The sequence below is a fragment of the Echeneis naucrates genome, chromosome 3, assembly GCF_900963305.1.
Source record: "Echeneis naucrates chromosome 3, fEcheNa1.1, whole genome shotgun sequence".
NCBI classification, from domain to species: Eukaryota; Metazoa; Chordata; class Actinopteri; order Carangiformes; family Echeneidae; genus Echeneis; species Echeneis naucrates.
In genome coordinates this window covers 3,987,228-4,011,293 of record NC_042513.1, presented here as the reverse complement: position 1 = coordinate 4,011,293, position 24,066 = coordinate 3,987,228, and the positions used below count along the sequence as shown (strand labels likewise).

The 24,066-nt window shown below is 39.6% G+C and overlaps 2 protein-coding genes across 3 annotated transcripts; both read left to right on the top strand.

Moving 5' to 3' along the window:
* Nucleotides 1–955: 955 nt before the first annotated feature.
* On the top strand, nucleotides 956–6,122 carry tmem41b (transmembrane protein 41B). 2 transcript variants are annotated; one of them, XM_029498382.1, is made up of 7 exons: nucleotides 956–1,151; nucleotides 1,949–2,066; nucleotides 2,370–2,498; nucleotides 2,892–2,985; nucleotides 3,251–3,355; nucleotides 3,559–3,697; nucleotides 3,785–6,122. In XM_029498382.1, exons 1-7 carry the CDS (start codon nucleotides 1,061–1,063, stop codon nucleotides 3,952–3,954), a joined length of 846 nt encoding a protein of 281 aa, XP_029354242.1. In that variant the 5' UTR covers nucleotides 956–1,060; the 3' UTR covers nucleotides 3,955–6,122. The 2 variants fall into 2 exon arrangements, with proteins under 2 accessions (XP_029354242.1, XP_029354243.1); XM_029498383.1 differs by having other exon boundaries at nucleotides 956–1,160.
* Nucleotides 6,123–7,507: 1,385 nt separating this feature from the next.
* LOC115041149 (polycystic kidney disease protein 1-like 2) lies at nucleotides 7,508–23,969 on the top strand. Its single transcript, XM_029498466.1, has 37 exons — nucleotides 7,508–7,835; nucleotides 8,426–8,584; nucleotides 8,674–8,862; nucleotides 9,408–9,518; nucleotides 9,967–10,114; nucleotides 10,206–10,435; nucleotides 10,536–10,943; nucleotides 11,026–11,153; nucleotides 12,623–12,764; nucleotides 13,354–13,496; nucleotides 13,622–13,816; nucleotides 13,900–14,037; nucleotides 14,469–14,633; nucleotides 14,708–14,835; nucleotides 14,932–15,052; nucleotides 15,404–15,532; nucleotides 15,613–15,838; nucleotides 16,025–16,215; nucleotides 16,305–16,535; nucleotides 16,892–16,993; nucleotides 17,118–17,296; nucleotides 17,412–17,558; nucleotides 17,676–17,875; nucleotides 18,015–18,241; nucleotides 18,328–18,544; nucleotides 18,805–19,283; nucleotides 19,786–19,882; nucleotides 19,969–20,109; nucleotides 20,193–20,378; nucleotides 20,817–21,147; nucleotides 21,471–21,604; nucleotides 21,696–21,823; nucleotides 21,924–22,084; nucleotides 22,666–22,876; nucleotides 22,991–23,092; nucleotides 23,174–23,305; nucleotides 23,488–23,969. The coding sequence occupies exons 1-37, from the start codon at nucleotides 7,508–7,510 to the stop codon at nucleotides 23,629–23,631; spliced, it is 6,828 nt and encodes a 2,275-aa protein (XP_029354326.1). The 3' UTR covers nucleotides 23,632–23,969.
* The last annotated feature ends 97 nt before the right edge of the window (nucleotides 23,970–24,066 follow it).

Genomic DNA, 24,066 nt, shown 5'->3' with positions numbered 1-24,066 from the left:
TATAAAAGTTATATTTGCAAAAACTCAAACTTTATTTTGCAAAAGTATAATATTTTGGTTGAAGAAGGCATTTGTATTTTGAAATATTCAGTTATTATGTACATTGTGACGGAATTTGATGTTATTTTGATTGGTAAGAGAGAAAAAAAAGATAGTTAATTGTAAAAATGTGATTGCATTTTATTCAATTAGAAGCTGGAATACTTTTTTATGTAAAGGAAATATTAACTAGAGTTTAGATAGTGCCTTTTTTCTTTTTGCCCAGGTAAGTAATTCTCAAACATTTTTGGTCACTCCCCACTTGGTACCCCCTTGAAGGGGTAATATTCAAGCCCTGCCTGACCCCATCATCCCAACAAAATGCAAATGCTAATTAAATACAGAAATCTTAAAATCTTTTGAATGTAATCATTTTCCTCCTTGTCTTGTCTTTGTTTACTCACTTCTACTGTAGTTCTCTTCTCTCAGCATGTGTACCATGTCCTATGAACAAATAAGCATCAAATATTAACCACTGTCATTTCATATTGCCTTGTTGTAGCTTAAATTGGAATACATAAAAAAAAAAAAAAAATCCTCTCACTCAGAGATGTAACAAAGCATCGCTATGCAGCTGTGGCTAATTCGAAATAACCATGAGGGAATTCATCCTGGTATCAGGTGATTATCCTGGATGCAGATTTGATCTAATATTTGTAATTGACCAGTAAAATATACTGAAAAGTAGAAACAAATTATTAGTCTAAGATGAGTTAATTATCCAGGTACAGTCCGATTTGCATATCTAGATATCTAGATATTTTCCAGAAAATTTCTTATGAACCAGATTTGTGTTATTGTATAGGTATCGGATACCGGATGCGTTGGGTCTTGCAGGGAAGCGGCCGGGTCCTCCTCGCTGGGGGCGCTGTGGTGCAGGGTGCTGCTGGCTCTGAAGATCAAAGGTCAACCTCTGTCACGCGTCAGCAGGCTGTTAGCACATCACTGTCACTCTGCCCGCCGCCTGCTCTCCTTTCTGCGGCTCACCTGCCTTCACACACTCCGACGCTGCCTCAGGAAAATGGCCAAAAGACGGAGGGAAAGACGAGAGACGGACGGTGTTTTTTCCGCCCAGGAGGAGGTGAAGGCCTGTGAACCACAAGAACTGAAAGGTAGGCAGAGCCGGCGCTGGTTAGCTGCTAGCTGACTACATGTTCATCAAACCGACACGTCTACATCGATTAAACTTTCTAAGGACCTGGCAGTTTTATTTCTCTGTGCTCTGGGGAGAAGTGTGTCATTGAAGGCTAATTTTAGCCGGAGGCGGGTGGCGAGCTAACTTCAGCCGTAACGACAAAGAAAGCCATTTGAGTAACATCAAGCCTATCCAAACGCCGCTAGTTTTAAAGCAGCTCATGGCCGTTCAGAAACATTTAAATAATCATTTGCGTTGTTGTGCCCACACTCTCACTTCAAAAGTGATTGTTTTTCCCGTAAATGTTGCATGCACTTAAAAATCTGGAATGCCAACTGGATGTAGCATTGATGAGATAATAAATTCGCCGACAAGAACATTCTGCAGGTGAAATATCTTTGACAATTGTCATGACAAGAAAAGCTGGAGAAAGGCTCATTGTGCTACGAGCGTTATAGGAGGCTATAAGTGAATGAATTCAATTCTCATGAAATTCATAAAACATATCTGATAAGTATGAACACTGGACAGTTTTTCCAGCTCTTAAATCGTGTAATCCTGTATTTGGATACTAGATTTAATCTTTCCCTAAAGTGTTTATTGAAATCACAATTGAACTGCGCACTCTCAGCATTGGCCAGTCAGTATAATGGGAGAGGAACGACAGGTGATGTGAAATACAAAATACACATACAATGGATAGTAAAATACACAAGGCTTTCTGAAAGTTAGTTTGGTTGTGTTGATGACTACTGCTATTATTGCTATTCGTAGAGGCCCAACATAATGCAGGGGGCTCAGCACGCATGTCTCTCCTGATTCTGGTCTCAATCTTCACCTGCTCAGCCTCAGTCATGTACCTGGTCTACAGGAATTTCCCAGAACTTCCTGAGTAAGTTGCTTTCGATGATTTAAATTTTGTTACATATGAGAAATTAAAACATGTCTTTTTTTCACTTAATCACAAGTAAGAGCTCTATTTATCTAGAATCTAGAGAAAGATTTTTATTGCTTTCCAACATTTTACTGGTGTGATGTGGTCCAGTATTGAGCAATGTTAGATGCAACTTAAAGCAATAACTCAACTTCCTGTGCTGCAAAGTTTGGAGAAAAAAAACGATTTAACCTTGAAGTCAAAAATGTTATGTGAAATAACCGTGATTTAAGATTATGTCTTGTTTTGTCTTTATTTCAGTGATGAAATGGAGAAAATCAAGATTCCTAAAGATATGGATGATGCCAAAGCTTTGGGGACTGTGTTGTCCAAGTACAAAGACACCTACTACACTCAAGTCTTGGTGGCCTACTTTGCAACATATGTTTTGTATCCTTGAAAAAAAAACGAGCACATGTACATCTTGGTAAACTATGTTCCAACCCATATTGATAATCTTTACAGAGCAACGCCAGCTTTGAAGGGATCATCAGGATTTTTCATTTTCACCAACAATTAATTTGGGCTCTCAATCCTGGATGTGGTCATGTCCAACCAATTATTTTATCATCTTTGAATCCTAACTCTCTTCCATGAATCATTCCTTACAAGTTATTATTATCTTGAGACTCCTTGATTTGAATTCCCTCTGACTCTTAACAATCAGGACTTACACACCTTTTGATTGGAATGTATTGTTGTTAATTTATTTGATGACCATGCTCATGCTATTGTGATAACTGAACGTTTTTATGAAGTTGTTTGCTTTAAGCCTTTTGTCAGCCTTCAGACATTTGCAATTCCTGGATCAATCTTCCTCAGCATCCTCTCTGGATATCTCTACCCTTTCCCCTTGGCTCTTTTTTTAGTCTGTTTGGTGAGTAATGAAACTTGTGACTTAAAAATAGATGCTGAATTGGAATTTGAACAATAGTTTAGTCAACACTGGCCAGGCAGAGGTTCTTTACACAAGACAATGTAATGAAAGTTTGAAGGTTGATACTGATCTGTGATCTCCTTCAAAAATGTTGGTTTGTGAAAATTAATTTATATATACTATAATTCGTGGGACTACAACTCGGACTGACTTGTATCATATATAGGTCACCTTATTTTTTGTTTTGTTTTGTTTTTTTGGGCAGTGCTCTGGACTGGGTGCTTCCTTTTGCTATCTGCTTTCATATCTGGTGGGCAGGCCCGTGGTCTATAGATACCTCACAGAGAGAGCACAAAAATGGTCGCAGCAGGTAAGAGCTTGAATGTGTACAAGTAAATGCAGTTCTACCTTTCAGTATAAATGGATTCATTGTGAGTGAGGTTAAAGGGAATTTTGAAGCCTTACATTTTTTACCAAAAAGTACCACTAGTATTGTGAACTTAATGGATAGCATGTTTTACCATGTATTATGATATATAGTGGCACTTAATAGTCTTCCCTTCTTGCTGGCAGGTTGATAAGCACAGAGATCATTTAATTAATTACATAATCTTCTTGAGGATAACGCCCTTTCTCCCCAACTGGTTCATCAATATCACTTCACCTGTCATTAATGTGCCCTTGGGAGTGTTCTTCATAGGCACCTTTCTCGGTAAGACAGTTAGTCTCTTTTGTTGTTCTTAATTCGGTGTTATTTGTTGTCACTCAGTCACCTGTATTCCCCCTGGCTGATTCACAGGTGTTGCTCCACCATCCTTTGTAGCGATCAACGCGGGTACAACACTTTACAAATTGACCACAGCCGGTGAAGCCGTGTCCTGGAATTCTCTGGCAGTGCTCGGTGTTCTGGCTGTGCTTTCAATCTTGCCTGTCATGTTTCAGAAAAAGCTACAGCAGAAACTACAGTAGAACACTGTAATCACATCAGAACCTTATCTGATTGATTCTAACACCATCTTCCTGCCGCTCAGGAACATGCAGCTGTCATTCAGTTGCTGTTGAGGCTGGAGCAGTGCCAGTGGACGAACCTTTGACCAGTGACACAACAATCACCCATTGACCTCAGAATGCATGAAGTGGTGGGTTTTTCCTGATGTTAAATTAATTATAAACTGGCTTCTTCTTGCAGATGTCTTTTTGTTTGTTTGTATGTATGTTTTTTGTGAATTGTTGGTTTCGGCAGTTCTTGTAAATAAGAGAAATTGCTGCTTCTTTTTTTTTTTTTTTTTTTTTTTTTTTCTTACGGTTGATATCAACATGTTGTTAAATCACTGGTCATTATCATATGATTCTTGATAGCCAATGAAAAGTGCTACATGTAGGATGGTGAAGGAAAATGCATCATTTTGGTACCTCAACTGAAAAAACAAACACAGCTAGCAGTTGTTTCTTATGGCCTGCTTTCATATGCACAATCCTCAAGCATGTGTTTTCTCTTTCCTTCTCGCTGTTAAAAGCAGTGGAATCAGTAACAGCCTTAGGCCTTTGCAAACATCTGTTTTTTTTCTTTTGGTAGTTGCTTTTTCATTATTACATTCTATACATTCTATCTATACTATTTGTAGCACTTTTAAGCTCTTCTAGTTTTTGATATTTATTTTAACGCATTTGTGTCTAATTGTAAGTGTGCTACCACAGTAATGTGCATTTTGGTTTTAACGTCAGTTTTGATAGCTGGTGTTTGTTGGCAAACCTTTGCACTGAGGAAGAAAAATGCAATGACTAATCCTTGTGAGTGCTACTTTTGCTTACATGCAAGTGGTTTCCCACATTGTTTGTTTAAAGGTGCCAGGATCCACTGCCTCAGAGCCCATTTGAGTTTTGAACGTGTTTGTCTTCATAATAGTGGCTGAAAAAAAGACTAACCGCTTGCTCAATTGTGAAGAAAAGATTAATGTACCGTTTGCTGACCACATTGGGACAACAGAATGCATATATTTATGTAGGGTAAGAAACACTCAATACGAACGAATAGATTTGAGTCTGTGAATTTGACAAATCTGTGTTATATTGGCTGCGTGGTTTTGCATATATTGATAATGATGTACACAGTTATAGGTGTGTACTGATTAGGTGCGTCTCTGCCCAATGATGTAATGCACCAGTATCCTCAGAGAGTCACCAGACTGAGGTATCCAAGCCTTACTGCTTCTTCCATTTTTCACCAGGAGAAACAGAATGCCGCCTAATTTTTGTTTGTATGTCTACTATAATTGGTTTTGAATGCCTAGCTCTTTTGTGTGCTATAAAAGCTTAAAAATTTTTATTTTAACTTATTTTTCATTTAGATAGTTTTTTGTTTGTTTTGCCTGTGTAACACAATACTGCTGCTTACAACTTTTTGGAGAGTCACAGAGATGTTGCTCCAGTTAAAGCCTAAATTTTTTTTATTTTTTTTTTCTGAAATCTTTTAAAATGGCACATTTATGAAGATAGTAAGATTGGTGCATTTGAGATTTTCTGGTTTTACTCTGATATCTTAATACTATAAAGATTTACATTGTAATATTATAGGGTTAATTACTCATTAAACCTTGAAACAACTACATTAACATTTTTATTTATGAACATGATTAGCAGTTTTCCAATTTTGACTGCACTAAGAACCATCTATTTATCGCCATCATAGATTTTGACTGCTGGGCTTTTGGTTTGTTTTGAGCTGCATTTGTACACCTCAAGTTCATTGTTGTTTTGGAAAATGCAGCTTCTGTAAGGTGGTTAAGTTAATAAGTAAATTATATAGATTGGCCCTTAACATGTTTTTTTTTTTTTTTTTCACTCTCTTAGACCTCTGTAAAATGATTGATTTTAATTACAATTTATTTTTATTTATTTATTTTTTGCCGAAATAATAAATGTAAACATATTCTGGACAGACTCAAAATTAGACAAGTCATTGCTGGTTATCATTCAAAAGACAAAAAGATGTGAGGTAACTAAACATTTCAAATGGCAGTATTATTTTGTACTGAGCGTTCTGGATTTCAGTATGAAGTGTTTAGATTACACATTTCTGTTTGAATTAAACTATTTTATAAATCTATATTTATTGTCTCATTAAAATGATCTTTACAGAACATGATTGCCCTCTGAGAATTGCCTGTGAAGGACACGCTTATTGCAGGAGTGATCACCGCAGCCTAATACAAAATCCACTTATAGATGATGAATACACATTTTTGTAATAATTTATAGGTGGAGTGGGATTTGTGAAACATTAGCCCAACCAGTTACCTCCTTCATGTTACTCATTACCAGCTAATGTAACTGATGCAACATAGCAGCTGGTCTGACCTTCCTCTCAACAGATATTCACACACTCTGGAGTGCGCAGCATCTTTAATCTATTTCTATTCTGAAGCTATTTCTGAAGCTGTTTCGATGTTACTGATGTTGTCTGCAGCCGGTCTAACACTAACACTGTGTACAGTTAGTAATAAGCTTTAAGCCAAGTTATTGGTCTCATCTGGGGTCGATGCTTCCTGCGCTCTATTGACCTTTGCCAGCAGTGGGTGCAGCCTTGTCTCATCATTTTGATGTCTAAAAATGGCACTTCCATCTCTGTGAGCTGGAAGTTTCTCCAGCACTTCATCCTGTGTCTGTGCTGTTGTCAAAGCACATCCCAATGCCAACATCAGTGTAAGTCTCTGCTGTACACCCTTCTTCATATGCTGAGTGATGGCTGGGCTTGAATCACCAAACGGACGTGCATGCTTCCAGTGTGTGTCTGTGTGTAGCGTGGTGTATTGTTGATTCTTCCACCGGCACCATCCAAATAATCTATTCTCTGTTTGTGTAATCAGTTGAACTATTTAAGAGCAGATATAAAAAATACCACAACCATCCACAACCCTCCTTGCAACTGCAAATAATACAATGACTGATGGTGTGCTGAATTACTTTTATCTGTTTTGGTTCATGTTGCCTCACTGTCACATTGTCATGACTTAGAGCTACACATAAAGCAGACTTAGCCGTGTTAGTTAAAACTGTTTTTCTACTATAGTGTGATATGAAGAGGTGGCTTTTGATCTTGTCACTGTAGCTACCAGAGTTGCTGTTATCATAAAGTAACTGTTCCCAGATTTTCAGCTTAAATGTATTTTTTCTCACTGTGACTACCACCAGGTCTATTAGACAGTTGAAGCCTCCTGTTCCCTTTAAACTTCAGATGGATGTTTCTGTCTGAATGAGAAGCTTATCTCATTCTGCAGGTGCTGCAGTCCTACAGGAATGGAGACAGCACAACAATAACTGGCTGTTGACTGCTGTCATGTGCCTTTTCACTACATGCCTCTATGTGTTTTATTTGTGCACAAGAATTATGGGCACAACACAAAGGTGGTCATTGGCCACGGAAGCCGCAGATGGGTGATTACTGATTATTGCCTGAGCTACTGACGTCAGCAACCTTTAAAGACGTGTTCGCAGAGAGTTGGAATGGTGTACAGATGCAGACATGGAGATGGGCAGAGCTGCTTTCCCCACATTTACTTTGATGCTCCTATTCCTCAGCTGGCCTTGTAACGCTGAGGATGATGCAGAGAATGCACCCTGCCCTGACTACCAGGTGGGTTTTGATGGCTCCTGTTATGAATTTGTGGGTCAGCAGCAGTCTTTTCTTAGTGCCGAAGGATGGTGTGAGCGAGGCGGAGGACACCTAGCTTTCATTCTAAATGATGAAACACAACAGTTCCTTCAGAAGCACCTGCAGCCTGGGAAGGACTGGTGGCTTGGACTGGCTCCAGCTGCCCTGAATCTCACACTTGAGTCTGCTGCCACGGAAGGTGAGAGGCCATGTGGAATGAAAGAATAGCAGACACTTCATGATTTTTAATGGAATTTATTAGAATATTTGTGAGATAACAAGCATTGAAGTGCTGTGATGGAAGATGACCAGAAGAATTATGGACTATCTGTCTATTCATCAATGTGTTTAAGTCGCCAACATTTTAAGTACTTTGCTGCATATGTTTACAGCAAATTTGAGATTTTTGTGATTCATAGATGTAACTCAAACTGACTGAAAAAGTTCCCTTTGCTGCTACCTCATTTCTGTTGTAAAGATGTAAAATGTGTTTGTTTGCTGACGTATGTTAGAAGACAGCATGTCTTCCTTGAACAGCAGTGCTGACTAGTGGACTGATTAACAATTGTGTCTTTATTTTTGTCCACAGAGAATGATTCTTTATCTTTCATTCAACTAGTCACCAGTATAAAACAGATTTAGTTTCGTTATCCCAAATTTGTATCCTAACAATTGACTGGCCTGAAAGAACAGATGCGCAGAATGAATTTGTAATGCTAACATCTTCAATGGCATTTTGTTTACAAAAAGGAGATTTAATCTAATTTAGTGATGTCACTTCTTTCCCAGGTTCTCTTGCATGGCTGGATGGCTCTGATGTGAGCTACAATAACTGGGTGAACATATCAGATGCACAAGGAGCCTGTGGCCACATCCTGAGACATTCAGGCTTCCAGTGGGAAGCTACAAGGAACTGTAGCCAGAACTTGAACTTCATCTGCCAGTTTGGTACAAACTCCTCAAATGAATCAACATGTAACTTTTGAATTATTTCATGTCTGCTTCCCTTATATCGTTGTATTTCTTTTTTTCATCAGATTCTGGGAGATCGATAGCTTGTGATGGCCAAAATGCCACATTGCAATGTGGCTCTGGTCAAGTTATAGAAATTGACGACAGCTTTTATGGGCGAAAGACGATTCACTACTGCCGAACCAAACATGCAACCTCACCCACATCCTCCCAGGAAGAGTGCAGCTGGATAGATGTGGTAGATTCTGTTACAGGTATTATTACTTTAAAAAAAGATTTTCTGAAACATATTTCATGAAATCCACCTGAAAAATATAGAGCTTAAACAAAATTATGACAGTGAAGTACAGAACTGTATGAATGGTAGATTTAAATTAACTTGACAAATTCAACTTTCTACCTAGTGCTTTAGGATATTTTAGTCCATGCTTTGTGTTAAACACAAAAACCATGACAGCAGACAAAAAATTGCATTGCCAGGAAAACATTAGGCTAATCCCACGGTAAGAGCTGAATAGATGGTCTTCTATGTAACCAAACACTCATATTCAGTCTGGCTTTAGTTATGTTCATGCAATTACTAAGCAAACTTTGTTTTTTTTTTCCCCTTATTGTTAATATACATATCTAAAAAGTGATTATACCACATTAGAAGGCCATAGAAACAGCAACATACTTGCATAATTATAAATATTTAAATTCAATTAGATATTTTCCAGGCCTTTGGGTTAGCAGGATTGAATACTATCCCACTGATTTGCAGTGTGTTTTCAGCCTCTTGATTTCATTGTCATTCCAGCTCACTGTCATGGACTACAAGCTTGCCAGGCTCCAGTTGATCTGAGCTCTTTTGGTGAACCATGTCCTGTGCTGGGGAGTTACCTGTCTATAGAGTACCACTGTAAACATGGTCAGAGGCCTGGTCCTTTTTCCCCTCCGCTGTGTATAGGCTTTCTGTACATGCAAATGCTAACAGTTACTATCAGGTTATCAGACAATGTAACTTCAGTCATGTATGTTCAGCCATATTTTAATTAATTAAATTATTGTCTTGCATAGTTTTATCTACATGGGGTGGGTGCAGTTCACTTCTAGTTTGTTAGGTGGTTGATGTTATCATGTTCAGATTACGTTCCTTATCTTTTGGGTTCCTGTTTGTTGTTGTTGTTGTTGTTGTTGTTTTTAAACTCAACCAAATTTCTTATCCTTTGCTTTTCATATGTTTGGTTATTTAGCCTCTCAAGTTACACAAATTGACTGTCAGGAATTTAGGGATCTTCACTGCTCTATTTATTAGCATTTGAAAAGATAGCAGTAGTACTTTCATGATGTAAATGAAACATGTGATTTCCTCTCAGGACTCCAACTACTGATCAGCAAGCTGGCTGCTGTTTTTGATAATGTCACCATCACTGTGAAGTGGCTCCTGCACCCCTTTCAGGGAAACTTGACATGCACAGTGAATGCTGGAGATGGTCACACCATCAATCCATACAGCCCAGAAGAGTGAGCAACAATTTGCACTTAACCAAATGCTGTAGACAGAGGTAGAACCGTATTTATGTCTTTAAGAGTTTTTGCTGGACCTCTCTCGTAGCATGGAGAGCACTATTATCCACAAATTCCGCCGCCCCGGTGTCTTCCTGGTTGTGGTGGAGTGTACAACCAGTGAGTGGCACGTAACAGCTCAGAAAACCATAACTGTTCAGCAGCCTGTGGGAGAGCTCAGTGTGATCAGGTGCTATAACGGGAATATGTCAACAGACGGCAATAAATGCACTGCGATTTGTGGCAGACCCGTTCAAATTCAGGTTATGGTTGAGGCGGGTGAGTCACTATTACTCTATGGCTTATTAACAATTGCTTCCAGTTAACCACTTCTTTAAAGATTAGACAAAAATTTGATTCACTCATTTTCTTTCAAAAGGTACAAATATTTCCTACACCATTCTACACAAAGACCATCCGGTTGCAAACTCCTCCGTGGATAATGGGATCACGCCCCACAACATTACGCTAAATTCAAGTGTGGCCGAGATGCTTGGATGTGGCTGTCACAACCTGACTCTAGCAGCGTCAAACAAGGTTACAGCCCAAACTGTGTCCGTCGATCTGGAGCTGTGTCTGCTGGAGCCTGTTGAAGGCCTGCAGGCCTCAGTCATGTCAGAAGGCGAGTGTCCAGATTCGTCAGATATCGTTATTGACGTTTCGTTAGAGCGAGGAGCGCCTGTGCAGCTTCTCTTCAATCTCACTGGATCCAGGGACACTTTGTCTGAGACCAGAGACATGCTCAATGGTAGCTCACAAGCTTATACCTTCTCCAGCCCGCTTGAAGGTACTTTAAGCTTCCACTGTGAATCATGCTTATCAGTGCTACATGTTGTCAACACTTTTTAATCCAATTTCTTTTGGTGAAGGATTGTTAAAAATTCAAGTAAAAGCAGTGAATGCCTTGTTGTCCTCTGATGTGGATGTGGATTTGGAGAATATACTCAAGGCTTGCCAGAATTACTCTGACTTTTCACTGGGTGAACCTGAAAACACAGTACGTAAACTGTAATAATCAACTCATCTTTGATTTATTTATATAGCACCAAATCAAAACAAGGATGTAAGATAATACAATGTGCTTAGATTAAATGTTTTGTTACTTTACTAAATAAATACATTAGTTAATACATATGTACATGTATCTGCATTTTGCAAATGACTTTTTTTTTTTTTTTACAGACAGGTAATATAAGTGTTAACAACTTTACAGACTTGAAAATAATGACTACTCCTGACATTTTGGTCGACTATAATCATGATGTCAAACTGACGGGATCTGAGAAATTACCCAGCAAAGGACTCGCATTTGAATGGAAATGCGGTGAGTAGAAGAATGACTTTATTTTATATTATTTACAGGGGATTAATATAATTCTTATGGAAGAGGTGATAAAAACATTTGATGTGTGTGAATTTTACTAAAATCCGGAATATTTTCATATTCAGGACGTATCTTCTCTTTATCAAACATGACGAGCCTGGTTGGTATGCAGACAGTCTGCAAGTTTCTGATCATTTCACCCCATCGCTTATTCTGGCCACCCAAATTAGGCTAAAGACTTTCCTGATTTCTAAAACCAGAAAACTTAACATCTCAGAAACTCATCATCATAACCAGGGTGAACAATTAAGCAGGCTCACTCTACAAATTGGCATAAATGCAATTAAAGGACAAACTCTGAGGTTTTTGTCAGATTTGATATTCCACACGGTTCCATTTATTTTGTTCATCCTCTTTAGATATTCTATAATAATGCTGCTATTCACAACAACCTATTTGCTGTTTGAGTGGTAATTTAACATGTTGCTTCTGCTTCTTGTTATACAGAGGGAAACTGCAAATGCAGAGACATAGGAAAGGATAAAACTCTTTTTATCCAAAAAGATTGTCTTCCAAATCCCTTTGAATTTCTCAAATACACCTTAACAGTCAAGAGAGCGACCTGGTTCAGGAAATGGATTCCCCTCACTTCAGCTTCAAAGTGCATCACTGTTGCACCACAAGAATTCACAAATGTCACCATTAGGTATTTTTAATGCATGTTGTTTCAAGCGTTATAAATAATGCCAGTTAAAAAAATCCTCATGATAAAATTGATCATGGTCAAGGTCCTTATCAAGGTCAAGGTCTAACATTATACATCCACTTTTTATACTTTTTATTTTTTGAAATTTTTGGAGCAGTCTTGAAAAGTTGAGTAAAAAAAACAAAACAAAACAAAAAAAGACTTTTTATTGGAATGATTTACTTTTCTTCTTGCAGCTGTGATAATTGCACTTCTTTACATTTGAACGACCGTGCAAAGCTCACGCTGAACTGTGTGACAGTTTGTCCAGACGTAGTCTGGTATATTGAGGACTCCAGACCTTTGACAGTAAGTCTGAGTCAACACTTTGCTCGATTTTTAACTATGGCATGAAAGATAATCATATCAAACAACTATGAATTGACGATCCTTTCAGGGCGAGGTCAAAGAATGCTACTCTGAGGCAGAAAACAGGCCACCTATTGAGATGCAGGATGGCAGCATTGAATATATTGTAAGCAGCCAACATTTGAAAGTTTCAAGGGACACATTGCAGAAAATCAGTGTGATTGCTTATGGTGAGCTTTCCTCATGCCAGCCATGAGCTATTTTTCTTCATTTCACTTTCTTTGGAATAAATGCAGAATTCTAAGTCTTAAGGAGATTTATACAATAATAAAGCTGCATGCTGGCCTCAGTAATTTTTCCAGTTTGGGTCAATTTATAAATAATGACATTGATTTACAAATGTCATTTTTTCATTATGCAGGCAAGAAAGAAGCAAGCTTTGCCAAGTATATTCTTCCAGTCCCAGGTCCTGAGCCAACTGCTGCAAGCCCAGAAGTGACAACTGATCCTCCTACAAAGCCCAGCTCCCCTTCTTGTAACATCTCACCCTCATCAGGAACTATTCTCGATGCTTTCAACATTACCTGCAAACCAAGCTCTTTCTGTTCTGAAGGTTGTTTGTATTGCTTCAAAACTGAGACAGGTGGGATTTGATACACTCATTTTTTACAAAAGACGCAGAAATCAACTGGATGAGTTCATTCAGGAAAGAATATAGATTCTTTTGACATTGCTTTACCGTGGCTAAAATATATTTTGTGTTAAAATTTGGTGATTGTAAATTAGAGATTTACTGAAAATACCTATTTGGTCTTTAAGGCAAGCATCTACGCTGCAGCAATACAAACGAGGTAAAATCTGTCTTCCTGCCTCTCGGGGATAAGAACAACAATTACAGTCTGTCTGTTGTGGTGACAGTGAAAAATGGACATGAGAAAGCCAACACAACTGTCACTACTCAGGTTTGATATGTGCCAGCTGTCACATTGGTTAGAAAAAGTAGAAGCATTAGGAAATCAAAGCTGGAGTTTGTGTAGCTGATTGCAGGACTTTGAATAACTCTGCTAAATTGTTTATCTTCCTCAAGGTACAGAAAAGTAACTCCAGTGCCTCAGTAGAGGATCTCAAGTCTGCAGTGGATGATACTGTCACTCACCTGGAGCAACAAGGTCTGCTCTCCGGTGAGGCGCTCGGACAAATATTTACCTCAGTTTCTGACATGCTGAATACAGAGGCCAGCCAAGATCAGAGGGATGCCAGGACGAAGGTAACGAAGGACGAAGTGGTAGAGTCTAAAATATTGCTGTGATATTTGGCTTGTGTTATTGGTGAGTGGAGGGGAATAAGTTCCTCCTTCGTGTTCAGCTCAGAGAGCAAATGCTGACCAAAATGACCACAGTGCTGGCGGACACCCCAACCAACACGACGCAAGAAGTGCAAGTTACGGCCAGAGCTGTGGCTGGACTCACTCAGCTCTCGGATGAACTTAGTCCTGCTGCTCAGGTACAGAAAATTAGATCAGTACATTTCAACACTCAGCTAAAACTATTTTCAGCTATTAGTTGTGCATTTTCTTCATGAAAAAACAGCCACCTGTCTGTATCACATTTCTTAGTACTGATCAGCATTTTTCAGAAGAAAATTAATCAATGCTGTCAGATGTTGTCTTGGAGTCTAAACGCTTTTTCATTTTTAACATTTAAACTAAAATACTGTAGATTCAAATGACTGATTAAAACCACAGTTTCATTGTTTATACAAATGTATGTCAAATCTTAAGTCACTGGTCTTGCATGCATAACAGGGTACTAAAAAACATGTAAAGCCTCCTTTTCTTCCTGAGAATAATTTAAGAGGTAAATAAATGTTTAAAAAATCAGTTTAGTAGGGAAATATGTACTCTTGTTTTGATTGTTGCTATATTTCCTCTCCAGGAAGAAGCGGGTTCGTTGTTGGTTGATCTCAGCTCCTCCCTCAACACAATTAGTATTAATCAGGATGCTGAAGATGCTGAAGATGATGGAGAAGTTGTTCAAGCAGCAACACCAATAGTTGAAGCAGCCAGTAATATTTTGAATGTCTCATCAAATGTAAGAGAGAGAAAAAAAAAGCCAAATGACGCTCCTTGCTCAGCTATCCACAGAATGTTTTACAAATTGGATTTCTTTTGCTTCAGAAAAAAGTCTCTGAATTTCTTCTGACTGGGATAAATAACGTTCAAAGCGCTTTGCTGAATAATAAAAAGTTGAACGGGGAAGCTGCTATCATTGATTCTGGTCAGATCAGCATCTATGTCAACAGGTAAGTGATGACACTTACACCGGCTAGATCATGAACTTCAGGATAGACTCATGATTGCTGAAATCACTGAAATTATTTTGATCGTAATTTCTGCAGAGTGTCTTCAGACACCATGCAGATGCACAATATTAATGTGCAAAAGAACAGCTCATCCAGATTTTCCTTCCCGAGACTTCCTGAGGATATTGTTCCTCCAGAGGAGACAGTGGATGTGAGAGTAAGTGTGTGTACAGCAACAACCAAGAAACATTCACAGTCAACAGTGCATGAAGTGCATCATCATATGCTGTCGTAAGTGTGGGGTTCTGTATTGATCAACGTGATGCAGCTGTTCACTCATCATTATCTCGCAGCTTGCACTCTCTTGGAGCATTACAGGCTATTTTCAAGAGGTAAACAGAATATCTTAAAGCCTCAAGCACAGCTATAGAGCCAACAGCAAAAAATAAGATTACAGATCAACACATGATCAGATTAGGTTTGATCTACTACATTTAAAGTCATCTGAGTGACAGCTTTGCACCACTTGTCCTTTTATATGTATCAGTTTATGTCTACCTCTTTTTAGATGATGAGCTTTGAGAAAAATCCATATTCTTGGAAGGGGGAAAACATCACAGGCACCGTAGGATCCGTGTCTCTCACCAGAGTGAACGGCACCTCGATTCCTGTTCAGAATTTACCTGAAGACATCGAGGTAATCTTTGTGATAGAGTTATCTGTAATTATTCATTCTGTGATAATCTTTCGCAATAATGGGGTTTTGGGGGTTCACAGATTCTCCTTCCAAGGGTTGATGTTGGGCAGGAGAACAGCACAGTCCTTGACCTCACCAATTTCAGCACATTGATAATTGACATCCCCTCGCCGGATGTAACACTGGTGCTGAAAATGGATCCTTCCCAAGGCATTTCCTTCATGCTATTCTTGGGGTGTCATGACTATCCCACTGATGAGCATTATGTGGCCAAGACTAAGATGCCTCTGGAGAATTCAAGGGAAGGTAAAATTAAAACGACTCCTTTTAGTTTTTGTTGCCTCGTGTGTCAGAAAGTAATATCAGAATTTACTCGGATACTAATGGACCTAACAACATTTTAGCTGACATCCTGATGAGAAATAGTTGTAGGAAAATATGTCAGGCCATGAGCTGTTCATAAATACATTACATTTTGTCATTTTAACACAGAGGAAAAATATACCTGGGTTTTGAGTCCCAAAGACAGAACAGGAGATATTGGAGTACACTACCTTGTTATGAAGCCCATTGTACAGCCAGGCATCAAATTCCTCAATGCCACTGTGACTGTTACCTCCATTGCTGCCCAGTGCAAATACTGGAATGAAACAGAATCTTCTTGGAGCGAAGATGGCTGCAGGGTGAGTAAAGAAACTAACAACCCACACCCACAGGTGGCACCAGTATATTCTTGATAATTATTATTATTTTTATTTTTTTTTTAAACCAGGTCGGTCCACTCACTACATATTTGGTCACTCAGTGTCTCTGTAACCACTTGACTTTCTTTGGAAGCTCTGTCTTCGTCATGCCAAATGTGGTAGATGTGTCACGCACTGCAGAACTGTTTGCTACATTCACCAGTAACCCTGTGGTGGTGTGCTTTGTGGGGGCCATCTTCTCTGTGTATCTCCTGGTGGTTGTGTGGGCACGCAGGAAAGACATTCAGGACTCAGCCAAGGTAAATCTCAGAGAAAAAATATTTCAGTTCAGTGCACTTTGTGTATTTTGCTACACCAAAAACATAAAACATAACAAGTATTGGGTGAAGAGACTGCTAGATGAAAGGTTGAAACTATAGTTCATTATTAGAACTGGCTTATGTACAGCCAGAGATACTGAAAACAAGCAGAAGCAAAAACGGAACATAACTTTTTGCCGTTAAGATCAGACTCTATTGTGTGATTGTACAAGAAGCAACACTGGGAGCTTTCTCACACTGCATGCATTTATGCAATCATAACTCCCTGTTGGCATGTTACCATGTTCACAGTAGGTAATCATGTAAAGTTTCATCCCTGAGTGTTGTTTTTCTAGGTGAAGATAACAGTGCTTGAGGACAACGACCCCTTGGCTGAGTATCGTTACATGTTGAGTATCAGCACCGGCCATCGGCACGGCGCAGCCACCTCCTCCCAGGTCAGGGCCTTCTGTTTCACAGGAACAAAAGCTGTCTGATTTTTCTGCTGAACATTTATGACACTGACTCTGTCAACTCCAGGCATGGCCGTTTGTCTTTACTGACTACCTTTATTTGTCTTAGGTGACAATAACTCTGCTGGGCGCAGAGGGAGAGAGTGACCCTCACCACTTGACGGACCCTGAAAAGCCTTTATTTGAAAGGGGTGGGGTGGACATGTTCCTGCTTACAACACACTTTTCTCTTGGAGATCTGCATAGCATCAGACTGTGGCATGATAACTCAGGAGCACACCCTGCATGGTGTGTGGCATAGAGAACGAAAGTCATGTGACACCAAAGAAAATGAAGTTAAAGTTAAGCTGGACTTCGTATTATTATCATGAGCCCACTACATGACTGTTGATGATATTTTCAGGTACGTTAATAAAGTGATGGTACAGGATCTAGAGAGCGGTCAGAAATGGCACTTCCTGTGTAGCTCCTGGCTGGCTGTAGATGTGGGAGAGTGCTCTCTCGACAAAGTCTTCCCAGTTGCCACAGAAATGGATTTGAAGAGGTTTAGGTGAGACCTACCACCTAACTGATAAAGACACATTATGAAGAAATGAGAGTTGTTTCTCTGGCTTTAACACATCGTTATTCCTTCTAATTTGTCCTCACTTTCCTTGATACTTCCTAGTAACTTGTTCTTCATGAAGACGGCCAAGGATTTCCGTGATGGCCATATCTGGTTTTCTGTCATCAGTCGGCCTCCCTGCAGCACTTTCACACGCGTGCAGCGTGTGTCCTGCTGTTTTTCCCTGCTGCTGTGCACAATGTTGACCAGCATAATGTTTTGGGGCATCCCAACAGACCCCTCTGAGCAAACCATGGACCTGGGTAGCTAACAAATTAGAACAAGAAAATAACAGTATTAAATGGCCAAGATGAATCCTTTGATGTACATTAAATTTTTTAATGATAAGTAGTTTGAAGCCTCTTGAATCACATCCATTTAAAGCAGCTCTTTACCTTGCAGGCCACATAGAGTTCACCTGGCAGCAGGTTATGATCGGGATTCAAAGTTCAATCATCATGTTCCCCATCAATCTCCTGATTGTGAGCATCTTCAGAAACACTCGTCCGAGAGAGAAAACCTGCAAAACAGATGCATCTAAGCAGGGAAAGAGTGGTAGAGTTTCTCCCTCCCAGACATCTCTCCAGCAGAAGGAGCTGAAGGACATCACACCAGACACAGTGATCAAGGTGAGTGGACAGCTAACCTGAACATAACTGGAAATTAATTACGTCTCCATTTTCCTTGTCTGAAGGACTTGATGTGGTTTCATCAGGACATAAAGAGAATTGCTCAGTCACTCTCAAAGGCCATGAAAAGTCCTCTGCCCCATCAAGACCTCCATCCTGGTCGGCTGACAGACATCAACACTCTGCTGTCTCTCGTGGAAGACATCATCCGACAGCAAAACCGTGCACCTGGAGATTTCTACACTGATAGCTCTAAAAGTGATCGCTCTACAATCCTCAGTTTAGGCACAGTCAGTTTACAGGGTAAGATGCATGATACCCTTTTCAGTGCTCTTGATATTGTGCATTTCTCATTTTTATTGACTGGTTAATTGGAAAGAACAGACTTATAAAAACTGAAATATTTACATAATGTTAATTTAATACATTGGATATGCTATATACCTTAAGTTTGTAATTTAGCCTGAATGAGAATATTGAATTGCATCGTTAGGTTCTTCCTGATATATTGTCAAAAGTGATTTGTCATTCTGACCAATTCATACTTCCTTTTGCATGGACAGAAAATAGTTTTTTGGGGAGTCCTGAAAAGACTTCAGATGAGGTTCAGAAGAAGAGCAGCAACAGCCGATACCTGTACAGGCAGCTGCGCCACGTCGAGAAGGAGATGGGTTTGTTGGGACCTTCTCGTTTCCCAAACCCAGACAGCTACAACCGAGCTATGCAGCAAGTTCATGTAATGAAAGGTCTTTTGGAGTACCGCCAACCTTTGTCCAGCCTGGATGGACACCAGCTAGACCAGAGCCCTGTTCCGCAAACAAACACCAGCCGTGGTGACAGCAGGGCCAAGAAGTGTTGTCAAGGAGGACTACCGTGGTGGTTTGTCTTTGTTGGATGGATACTGGTTATTGCTACCAGTGGTGTGTCAGGATACTTCACTATGATGTATGGGCTGACATATGGTAAAGAACGCTCCATCAGCTGGCTCATCTCCATGGTGGTTTCTTTCTTTGAGAGCCTTTTTATTACCCAGCCTCTCAAGGTGAGGAACATTTAAGTGCTTCATCACAATATAACGGGGGGACATGGATTACATTTAAAATTTTACATGTTAACAAAGCTATTCATTCATTAATTTATTCATCTTCTACCGCTTCTCCATTTCCGGGTCATGCGGGGTGCTGGAGCCAATCCCAGCTCACTCTGGGTGAAGGGCGGGGCACACCCTGGATAGGTCAGCAGTCCATCACAGGGCCAACACGCAGAGACAGACAGAGACCAACAAACGCTCACACTCACACTCAGACCTACAGACAGTTTAGAGTCACCATTTAACTCAAACATGATTTCTTTGGACGGTGGGAGGAAACCCACACAACAACAGGAAGAACATTCAAACACCACACAACTTCTTGTTGTGGAGTGACAACACAAACCACTATGCCACCACACTGCTGCAAAGCTATGCATAAACTGATATTCAGGTTGAGCTTGAAGCATTTCCGACTATCTTAGTTAATGGATTACTGCTTCCTCTGCCACAGGTTCTTGGTTTTGCAGCATTCTTTGCCCTCGTTCTGAAAAAAGTTGACCAAGAGGAGTACGGAGAGCCTCAGATCGATGAGAGTCTCAGAAACACAGGCATGCTTTTTTGTGTTACGTCTCATTGTGTTGCATTGCGTTGTGTTGTCACAGCTTCATAAATACGCACACATTTCCTTCCTCAGATGATTCTGATGCACTGAGAGCAGCAAGAAGAGACAGCACAAGCAGCTACTATCAGCCGCCACCTCCCACCGACATCGAGAGGATAAGAAACAACATGATTAAAGAGCAGAAAGTCTTTGCCCTCATGGGGGAGATTCTAGGTAGGAGAAGCACTGAGACACAACAATGCAGGAAACAATGCCATACCGTTTGATATGCTGATCAAAGATAATTTGTATTCCAGCCTACATGGGATTTATGTGGATGCTGCTCCTTGTGGCATACGGGCAGAGGGATCCCAATGCCTACTTTCTGACCCAACACATTCGACAGAGCTTTAGTAAAGGGATTTCTGACAGTATGAGCATTCAGGATGTGTTCAGTTGGGCAAACATGACTCTGCTGAGCAACTTGTTTGGAGAACATCCCGGTCAGTATGTGGGGAAGTTACTAGTCGCCACTTCATTATTTTAAAGATAATTTGGTAAATTTTTCATTCTGACCTCAGTTCCCTGCTGGAAATTGGATTAATTAGAAAAAAAGTGAAATGTAAAATGACTGCAAGTTGTGTCTAACAACAAATTATTAAAACTAAGAATGACACTAATATTGTATCAAAAGTATTTCTGTTGTTGCAAATTTAAAGGTTGGACTGGAGATTAATATTTACTGATATCACCTCTGTGGCTCTTAACATAGCGCTGTACTTGTATGTTCTATCAATTTTTAATTCCTTAAATTGACCATTTTAAATGGCATCATGTCATGAAGTTAAATCATTCCAGTCATCAGTCAGTTCCAGTTTTGATTGACGGTGACTTTTTTTTTTTCTTCACTGTTTACTCTTTACTCTGCAAATCTGTCGCAGGATTTATCACAGATGGAAACTCCAAGTTGGTAGGTAATGCTCGCCTCCGCCAGGTGAGAGTGAAGAAAAACTCCTGCGAAGTTGCTCGCTCCATGCAGCAGTCTGTGATGGACTGTCACGCTCCGTACTCATGGGATTTGGAGGACATGGGTTCCTATGGTCCAGGCTGGAGCCACTTTGTGGAAAAAAATTTTTCACTGAACCACCGCAGACCGTGGATGTACCAATCCCAGAGCAAACTGAGAGCCTACCCGGTTTGGGGCAGTGTGAAACTCTACAGAGGAGGAGGGTTTGTGGTGGATCTAGGCCCGGATTTACTAAATTCCAGCAGGTAGGCGATGGAATATTCAAAAGACTGTAAATTAAAGATGATCATTTGTTCATTGATTTTAGTAAGTTACTAATCAGTTTAACAATTAGAAGTCACCTCCTACATCTAAAAAACAATAATAATAATAATGTAATGGACATATTTTTCTTTGAAGACAATGATCAAAACAATAATAATTATTGGCAACCATAGCAAAACATAATTTAAAAAATATCAATTATAAAACAAGATTCACAATAGTTTTTTTAATATTGAAATTCTTTTAGCAAAACATACCAAGTCCTCAGTTTTGCATAAATAACGTCATTCGTGTTTCCACGCAGATTGCTTCAGTATCTCCATGACAGCACCTGGTTGGATGTGTACACTCAAGCAATATTTGTTGAATTCACCGTGTACAATGCTAACGTCAACCTCTTCTGCATTGTCACTCTCATGCTGGAGACCACAGCCATAGGTAAGTAGTCTATGTCCAACCACTCTGTAGGGGCGGCACACTCATGTAACTGTTCCTGACAATCATGGTCTCCATAATGCCTTTTCTCCAGGTGCTTTCCAGTTTCGCAGTGAGCTTCAGAGTGTGCGTCTCTATCAGTCGACTGGTGGCCTTCACATCTTTGTCATGGCCTCTGAAGCCATCTACTTCCTCTTTATCCTGTACTACATGTTTGTCCAGGTATATTAATTACTCTTACTTTCCTCCTGCTGCCAGTAAGAATACATTATAAGGTTTCTCACTGGAATATTTGACACAGACTCCTTTCATGTCCTGACAGGGAAGACTGATTAAGCAGCAGAAATTGGACTATTTCAAGAGTAAGTGGAACCTGCTGGAACTGGCAATCATCATTCTCAGCTGGAGTGCGCTGTCTGTCTTCATTGAGAAGACTTTATTGGGAAAGCGGGACATGGACTATTACCAGGGCAACAAAGACCAGTAAGCAATAAGAAAAACACATCCTGTCCAGTTATTTAATCCAGAATGGCATCTTGCATGTGCAATTTGCTAGTTCATTTATTACTTATTTTCTGACTGTTCTATTGTAGCTCGTCTGTGCAGTACTGTAGATGCTCTGTGCAAAGTATTTGTCTTTGTTTTACCAGTATGCACCAACTATTTTGTTTGGGTTCCATTTTGAAACAGCCGCAATTACTGACATAGACCCAGCTGACAATGGGATGACAATATATTTAAATAGCTTGCAACAAGCTTGTCTTTACTTTATTACTTTATTTATTATAGCCTCCAATATAATGATTATATGCAATACAGTTTGTATTGCATATAATAATTATTTATAATAGTATCTGAAGCAATTTAATGCACTTGACAGTTGAATTAGGCCTAAAAAAGTTTAACTGACAAATATGAAAAAATAATATCTGCACATTATTATCAGCTCAAATGTTGACTTAAATGCATGAAAAAAAAAAACAACTTTGTGTTATTGAACAGGAACGCTGTCTTGTGCCAGTTAAATGTTCCATTTGTTATTTTCTCTTGTGTTCTGTCTGCAGATATGCAAGTTTTCATGAGACGGCCAAGGCTGATGCAGTGCTCGGGTATCTGATTGCCTTTGTAGTACTGTTGGCAACAATCAAACTGTGGCATCTGCTGAGATTGAACCCCAAGCTGCACATGATCACATCCACACTGCAGCGAGCCTGGACTGATATTTCAGGTTTCCTGGTAGTCATGACCATCATGTTCCTGGCCTACTCCATTGCTGTGAGAGGTTTCCCACACTTCACATAAACATGCTGCTGGAAAATATTTTTCTTTCTATTCTTTGTGAAAAGGAGAAGATGAACTTAACACAAATATAAACACTCTGCTTTTCAGTCTAATCTCATGTATGGGTGGAAATTATACTCCTATCGGACTCTGCTGGATGCTGCACAGACCATCATCAGCCTGCAGCTTGGTATTTTTAACTACGAAGAGGTTAGTATGAGAAATTATATTGTATCATAGCATATCCTACGGCAGCAGTCTCTCAATTTATTCCTTTCCTCTGTTCCTTAGGTTCTGAATTATAATCCAGTGCTTGGTGCTTTCCTCATTGGCTCCTGCATTGTGTTCATGACCTTTGTGGTGTTGAACCTCTTCATTTCTGTCATCCTGGTGGCATTCAGTCAAGAGCAGATACATCATAAGGTAACTCACCCAAGATGAGTCTGAAATGACTAAATATTGATGATGTCAGTGGACCAAATGTGGCTGGTATATGCAAGTTACAAGTATATGTTGCTGAAGAAGTGGGACCTAACCATAGCAGAGGCATCCTAAGGCAGTTTGATACTCCCTTATATATATGCATATTACTGTCTTCTTTACAGCCATCAGAAGAGGATGAGATTGTGGATTTGATGCTGATGAAACTCTGCAGTTTGTTCGGACTCAAATATAAGAAACAAGGGGGCAACAGCCTGACTGAGATGCCAGTTTCAACAACATCAACAATTTCTATTCATGAGGGCTGAAGTGTGCAACCTACAGTCCAACAGAAGTTCAGCATTATATGACATTGCTTGCTTTGTGCTTTTGTGATTGCCATAGTTGCTTGTTCAGTGAACATTCCCTTGCCTTACCTGACCCTTTTTAACCCTTTCCTCTCTACTGGTGCAGATCTTTCACTGTTGTAGAGGAGGATAATACACAGAGAGGAACCGGGGACTGAGGATAACCATTATGTTGTACAGAGAGGCACTGTATTTAGACTGTGGTATACTTTGTTCAACAAATAATTGTGTCTCTGTGACTAAATGTTGTACAATATTTTTATCATGATAATTATTCATATAGTCAAGTGAAAACATGTGTGCATATATCTCATTTAAAAAATAAAATAAGCAACACAAGTTATTTTTTATCAGTTATCAACTTAAAATTTTCAACTATGTACAGAACTGGATACT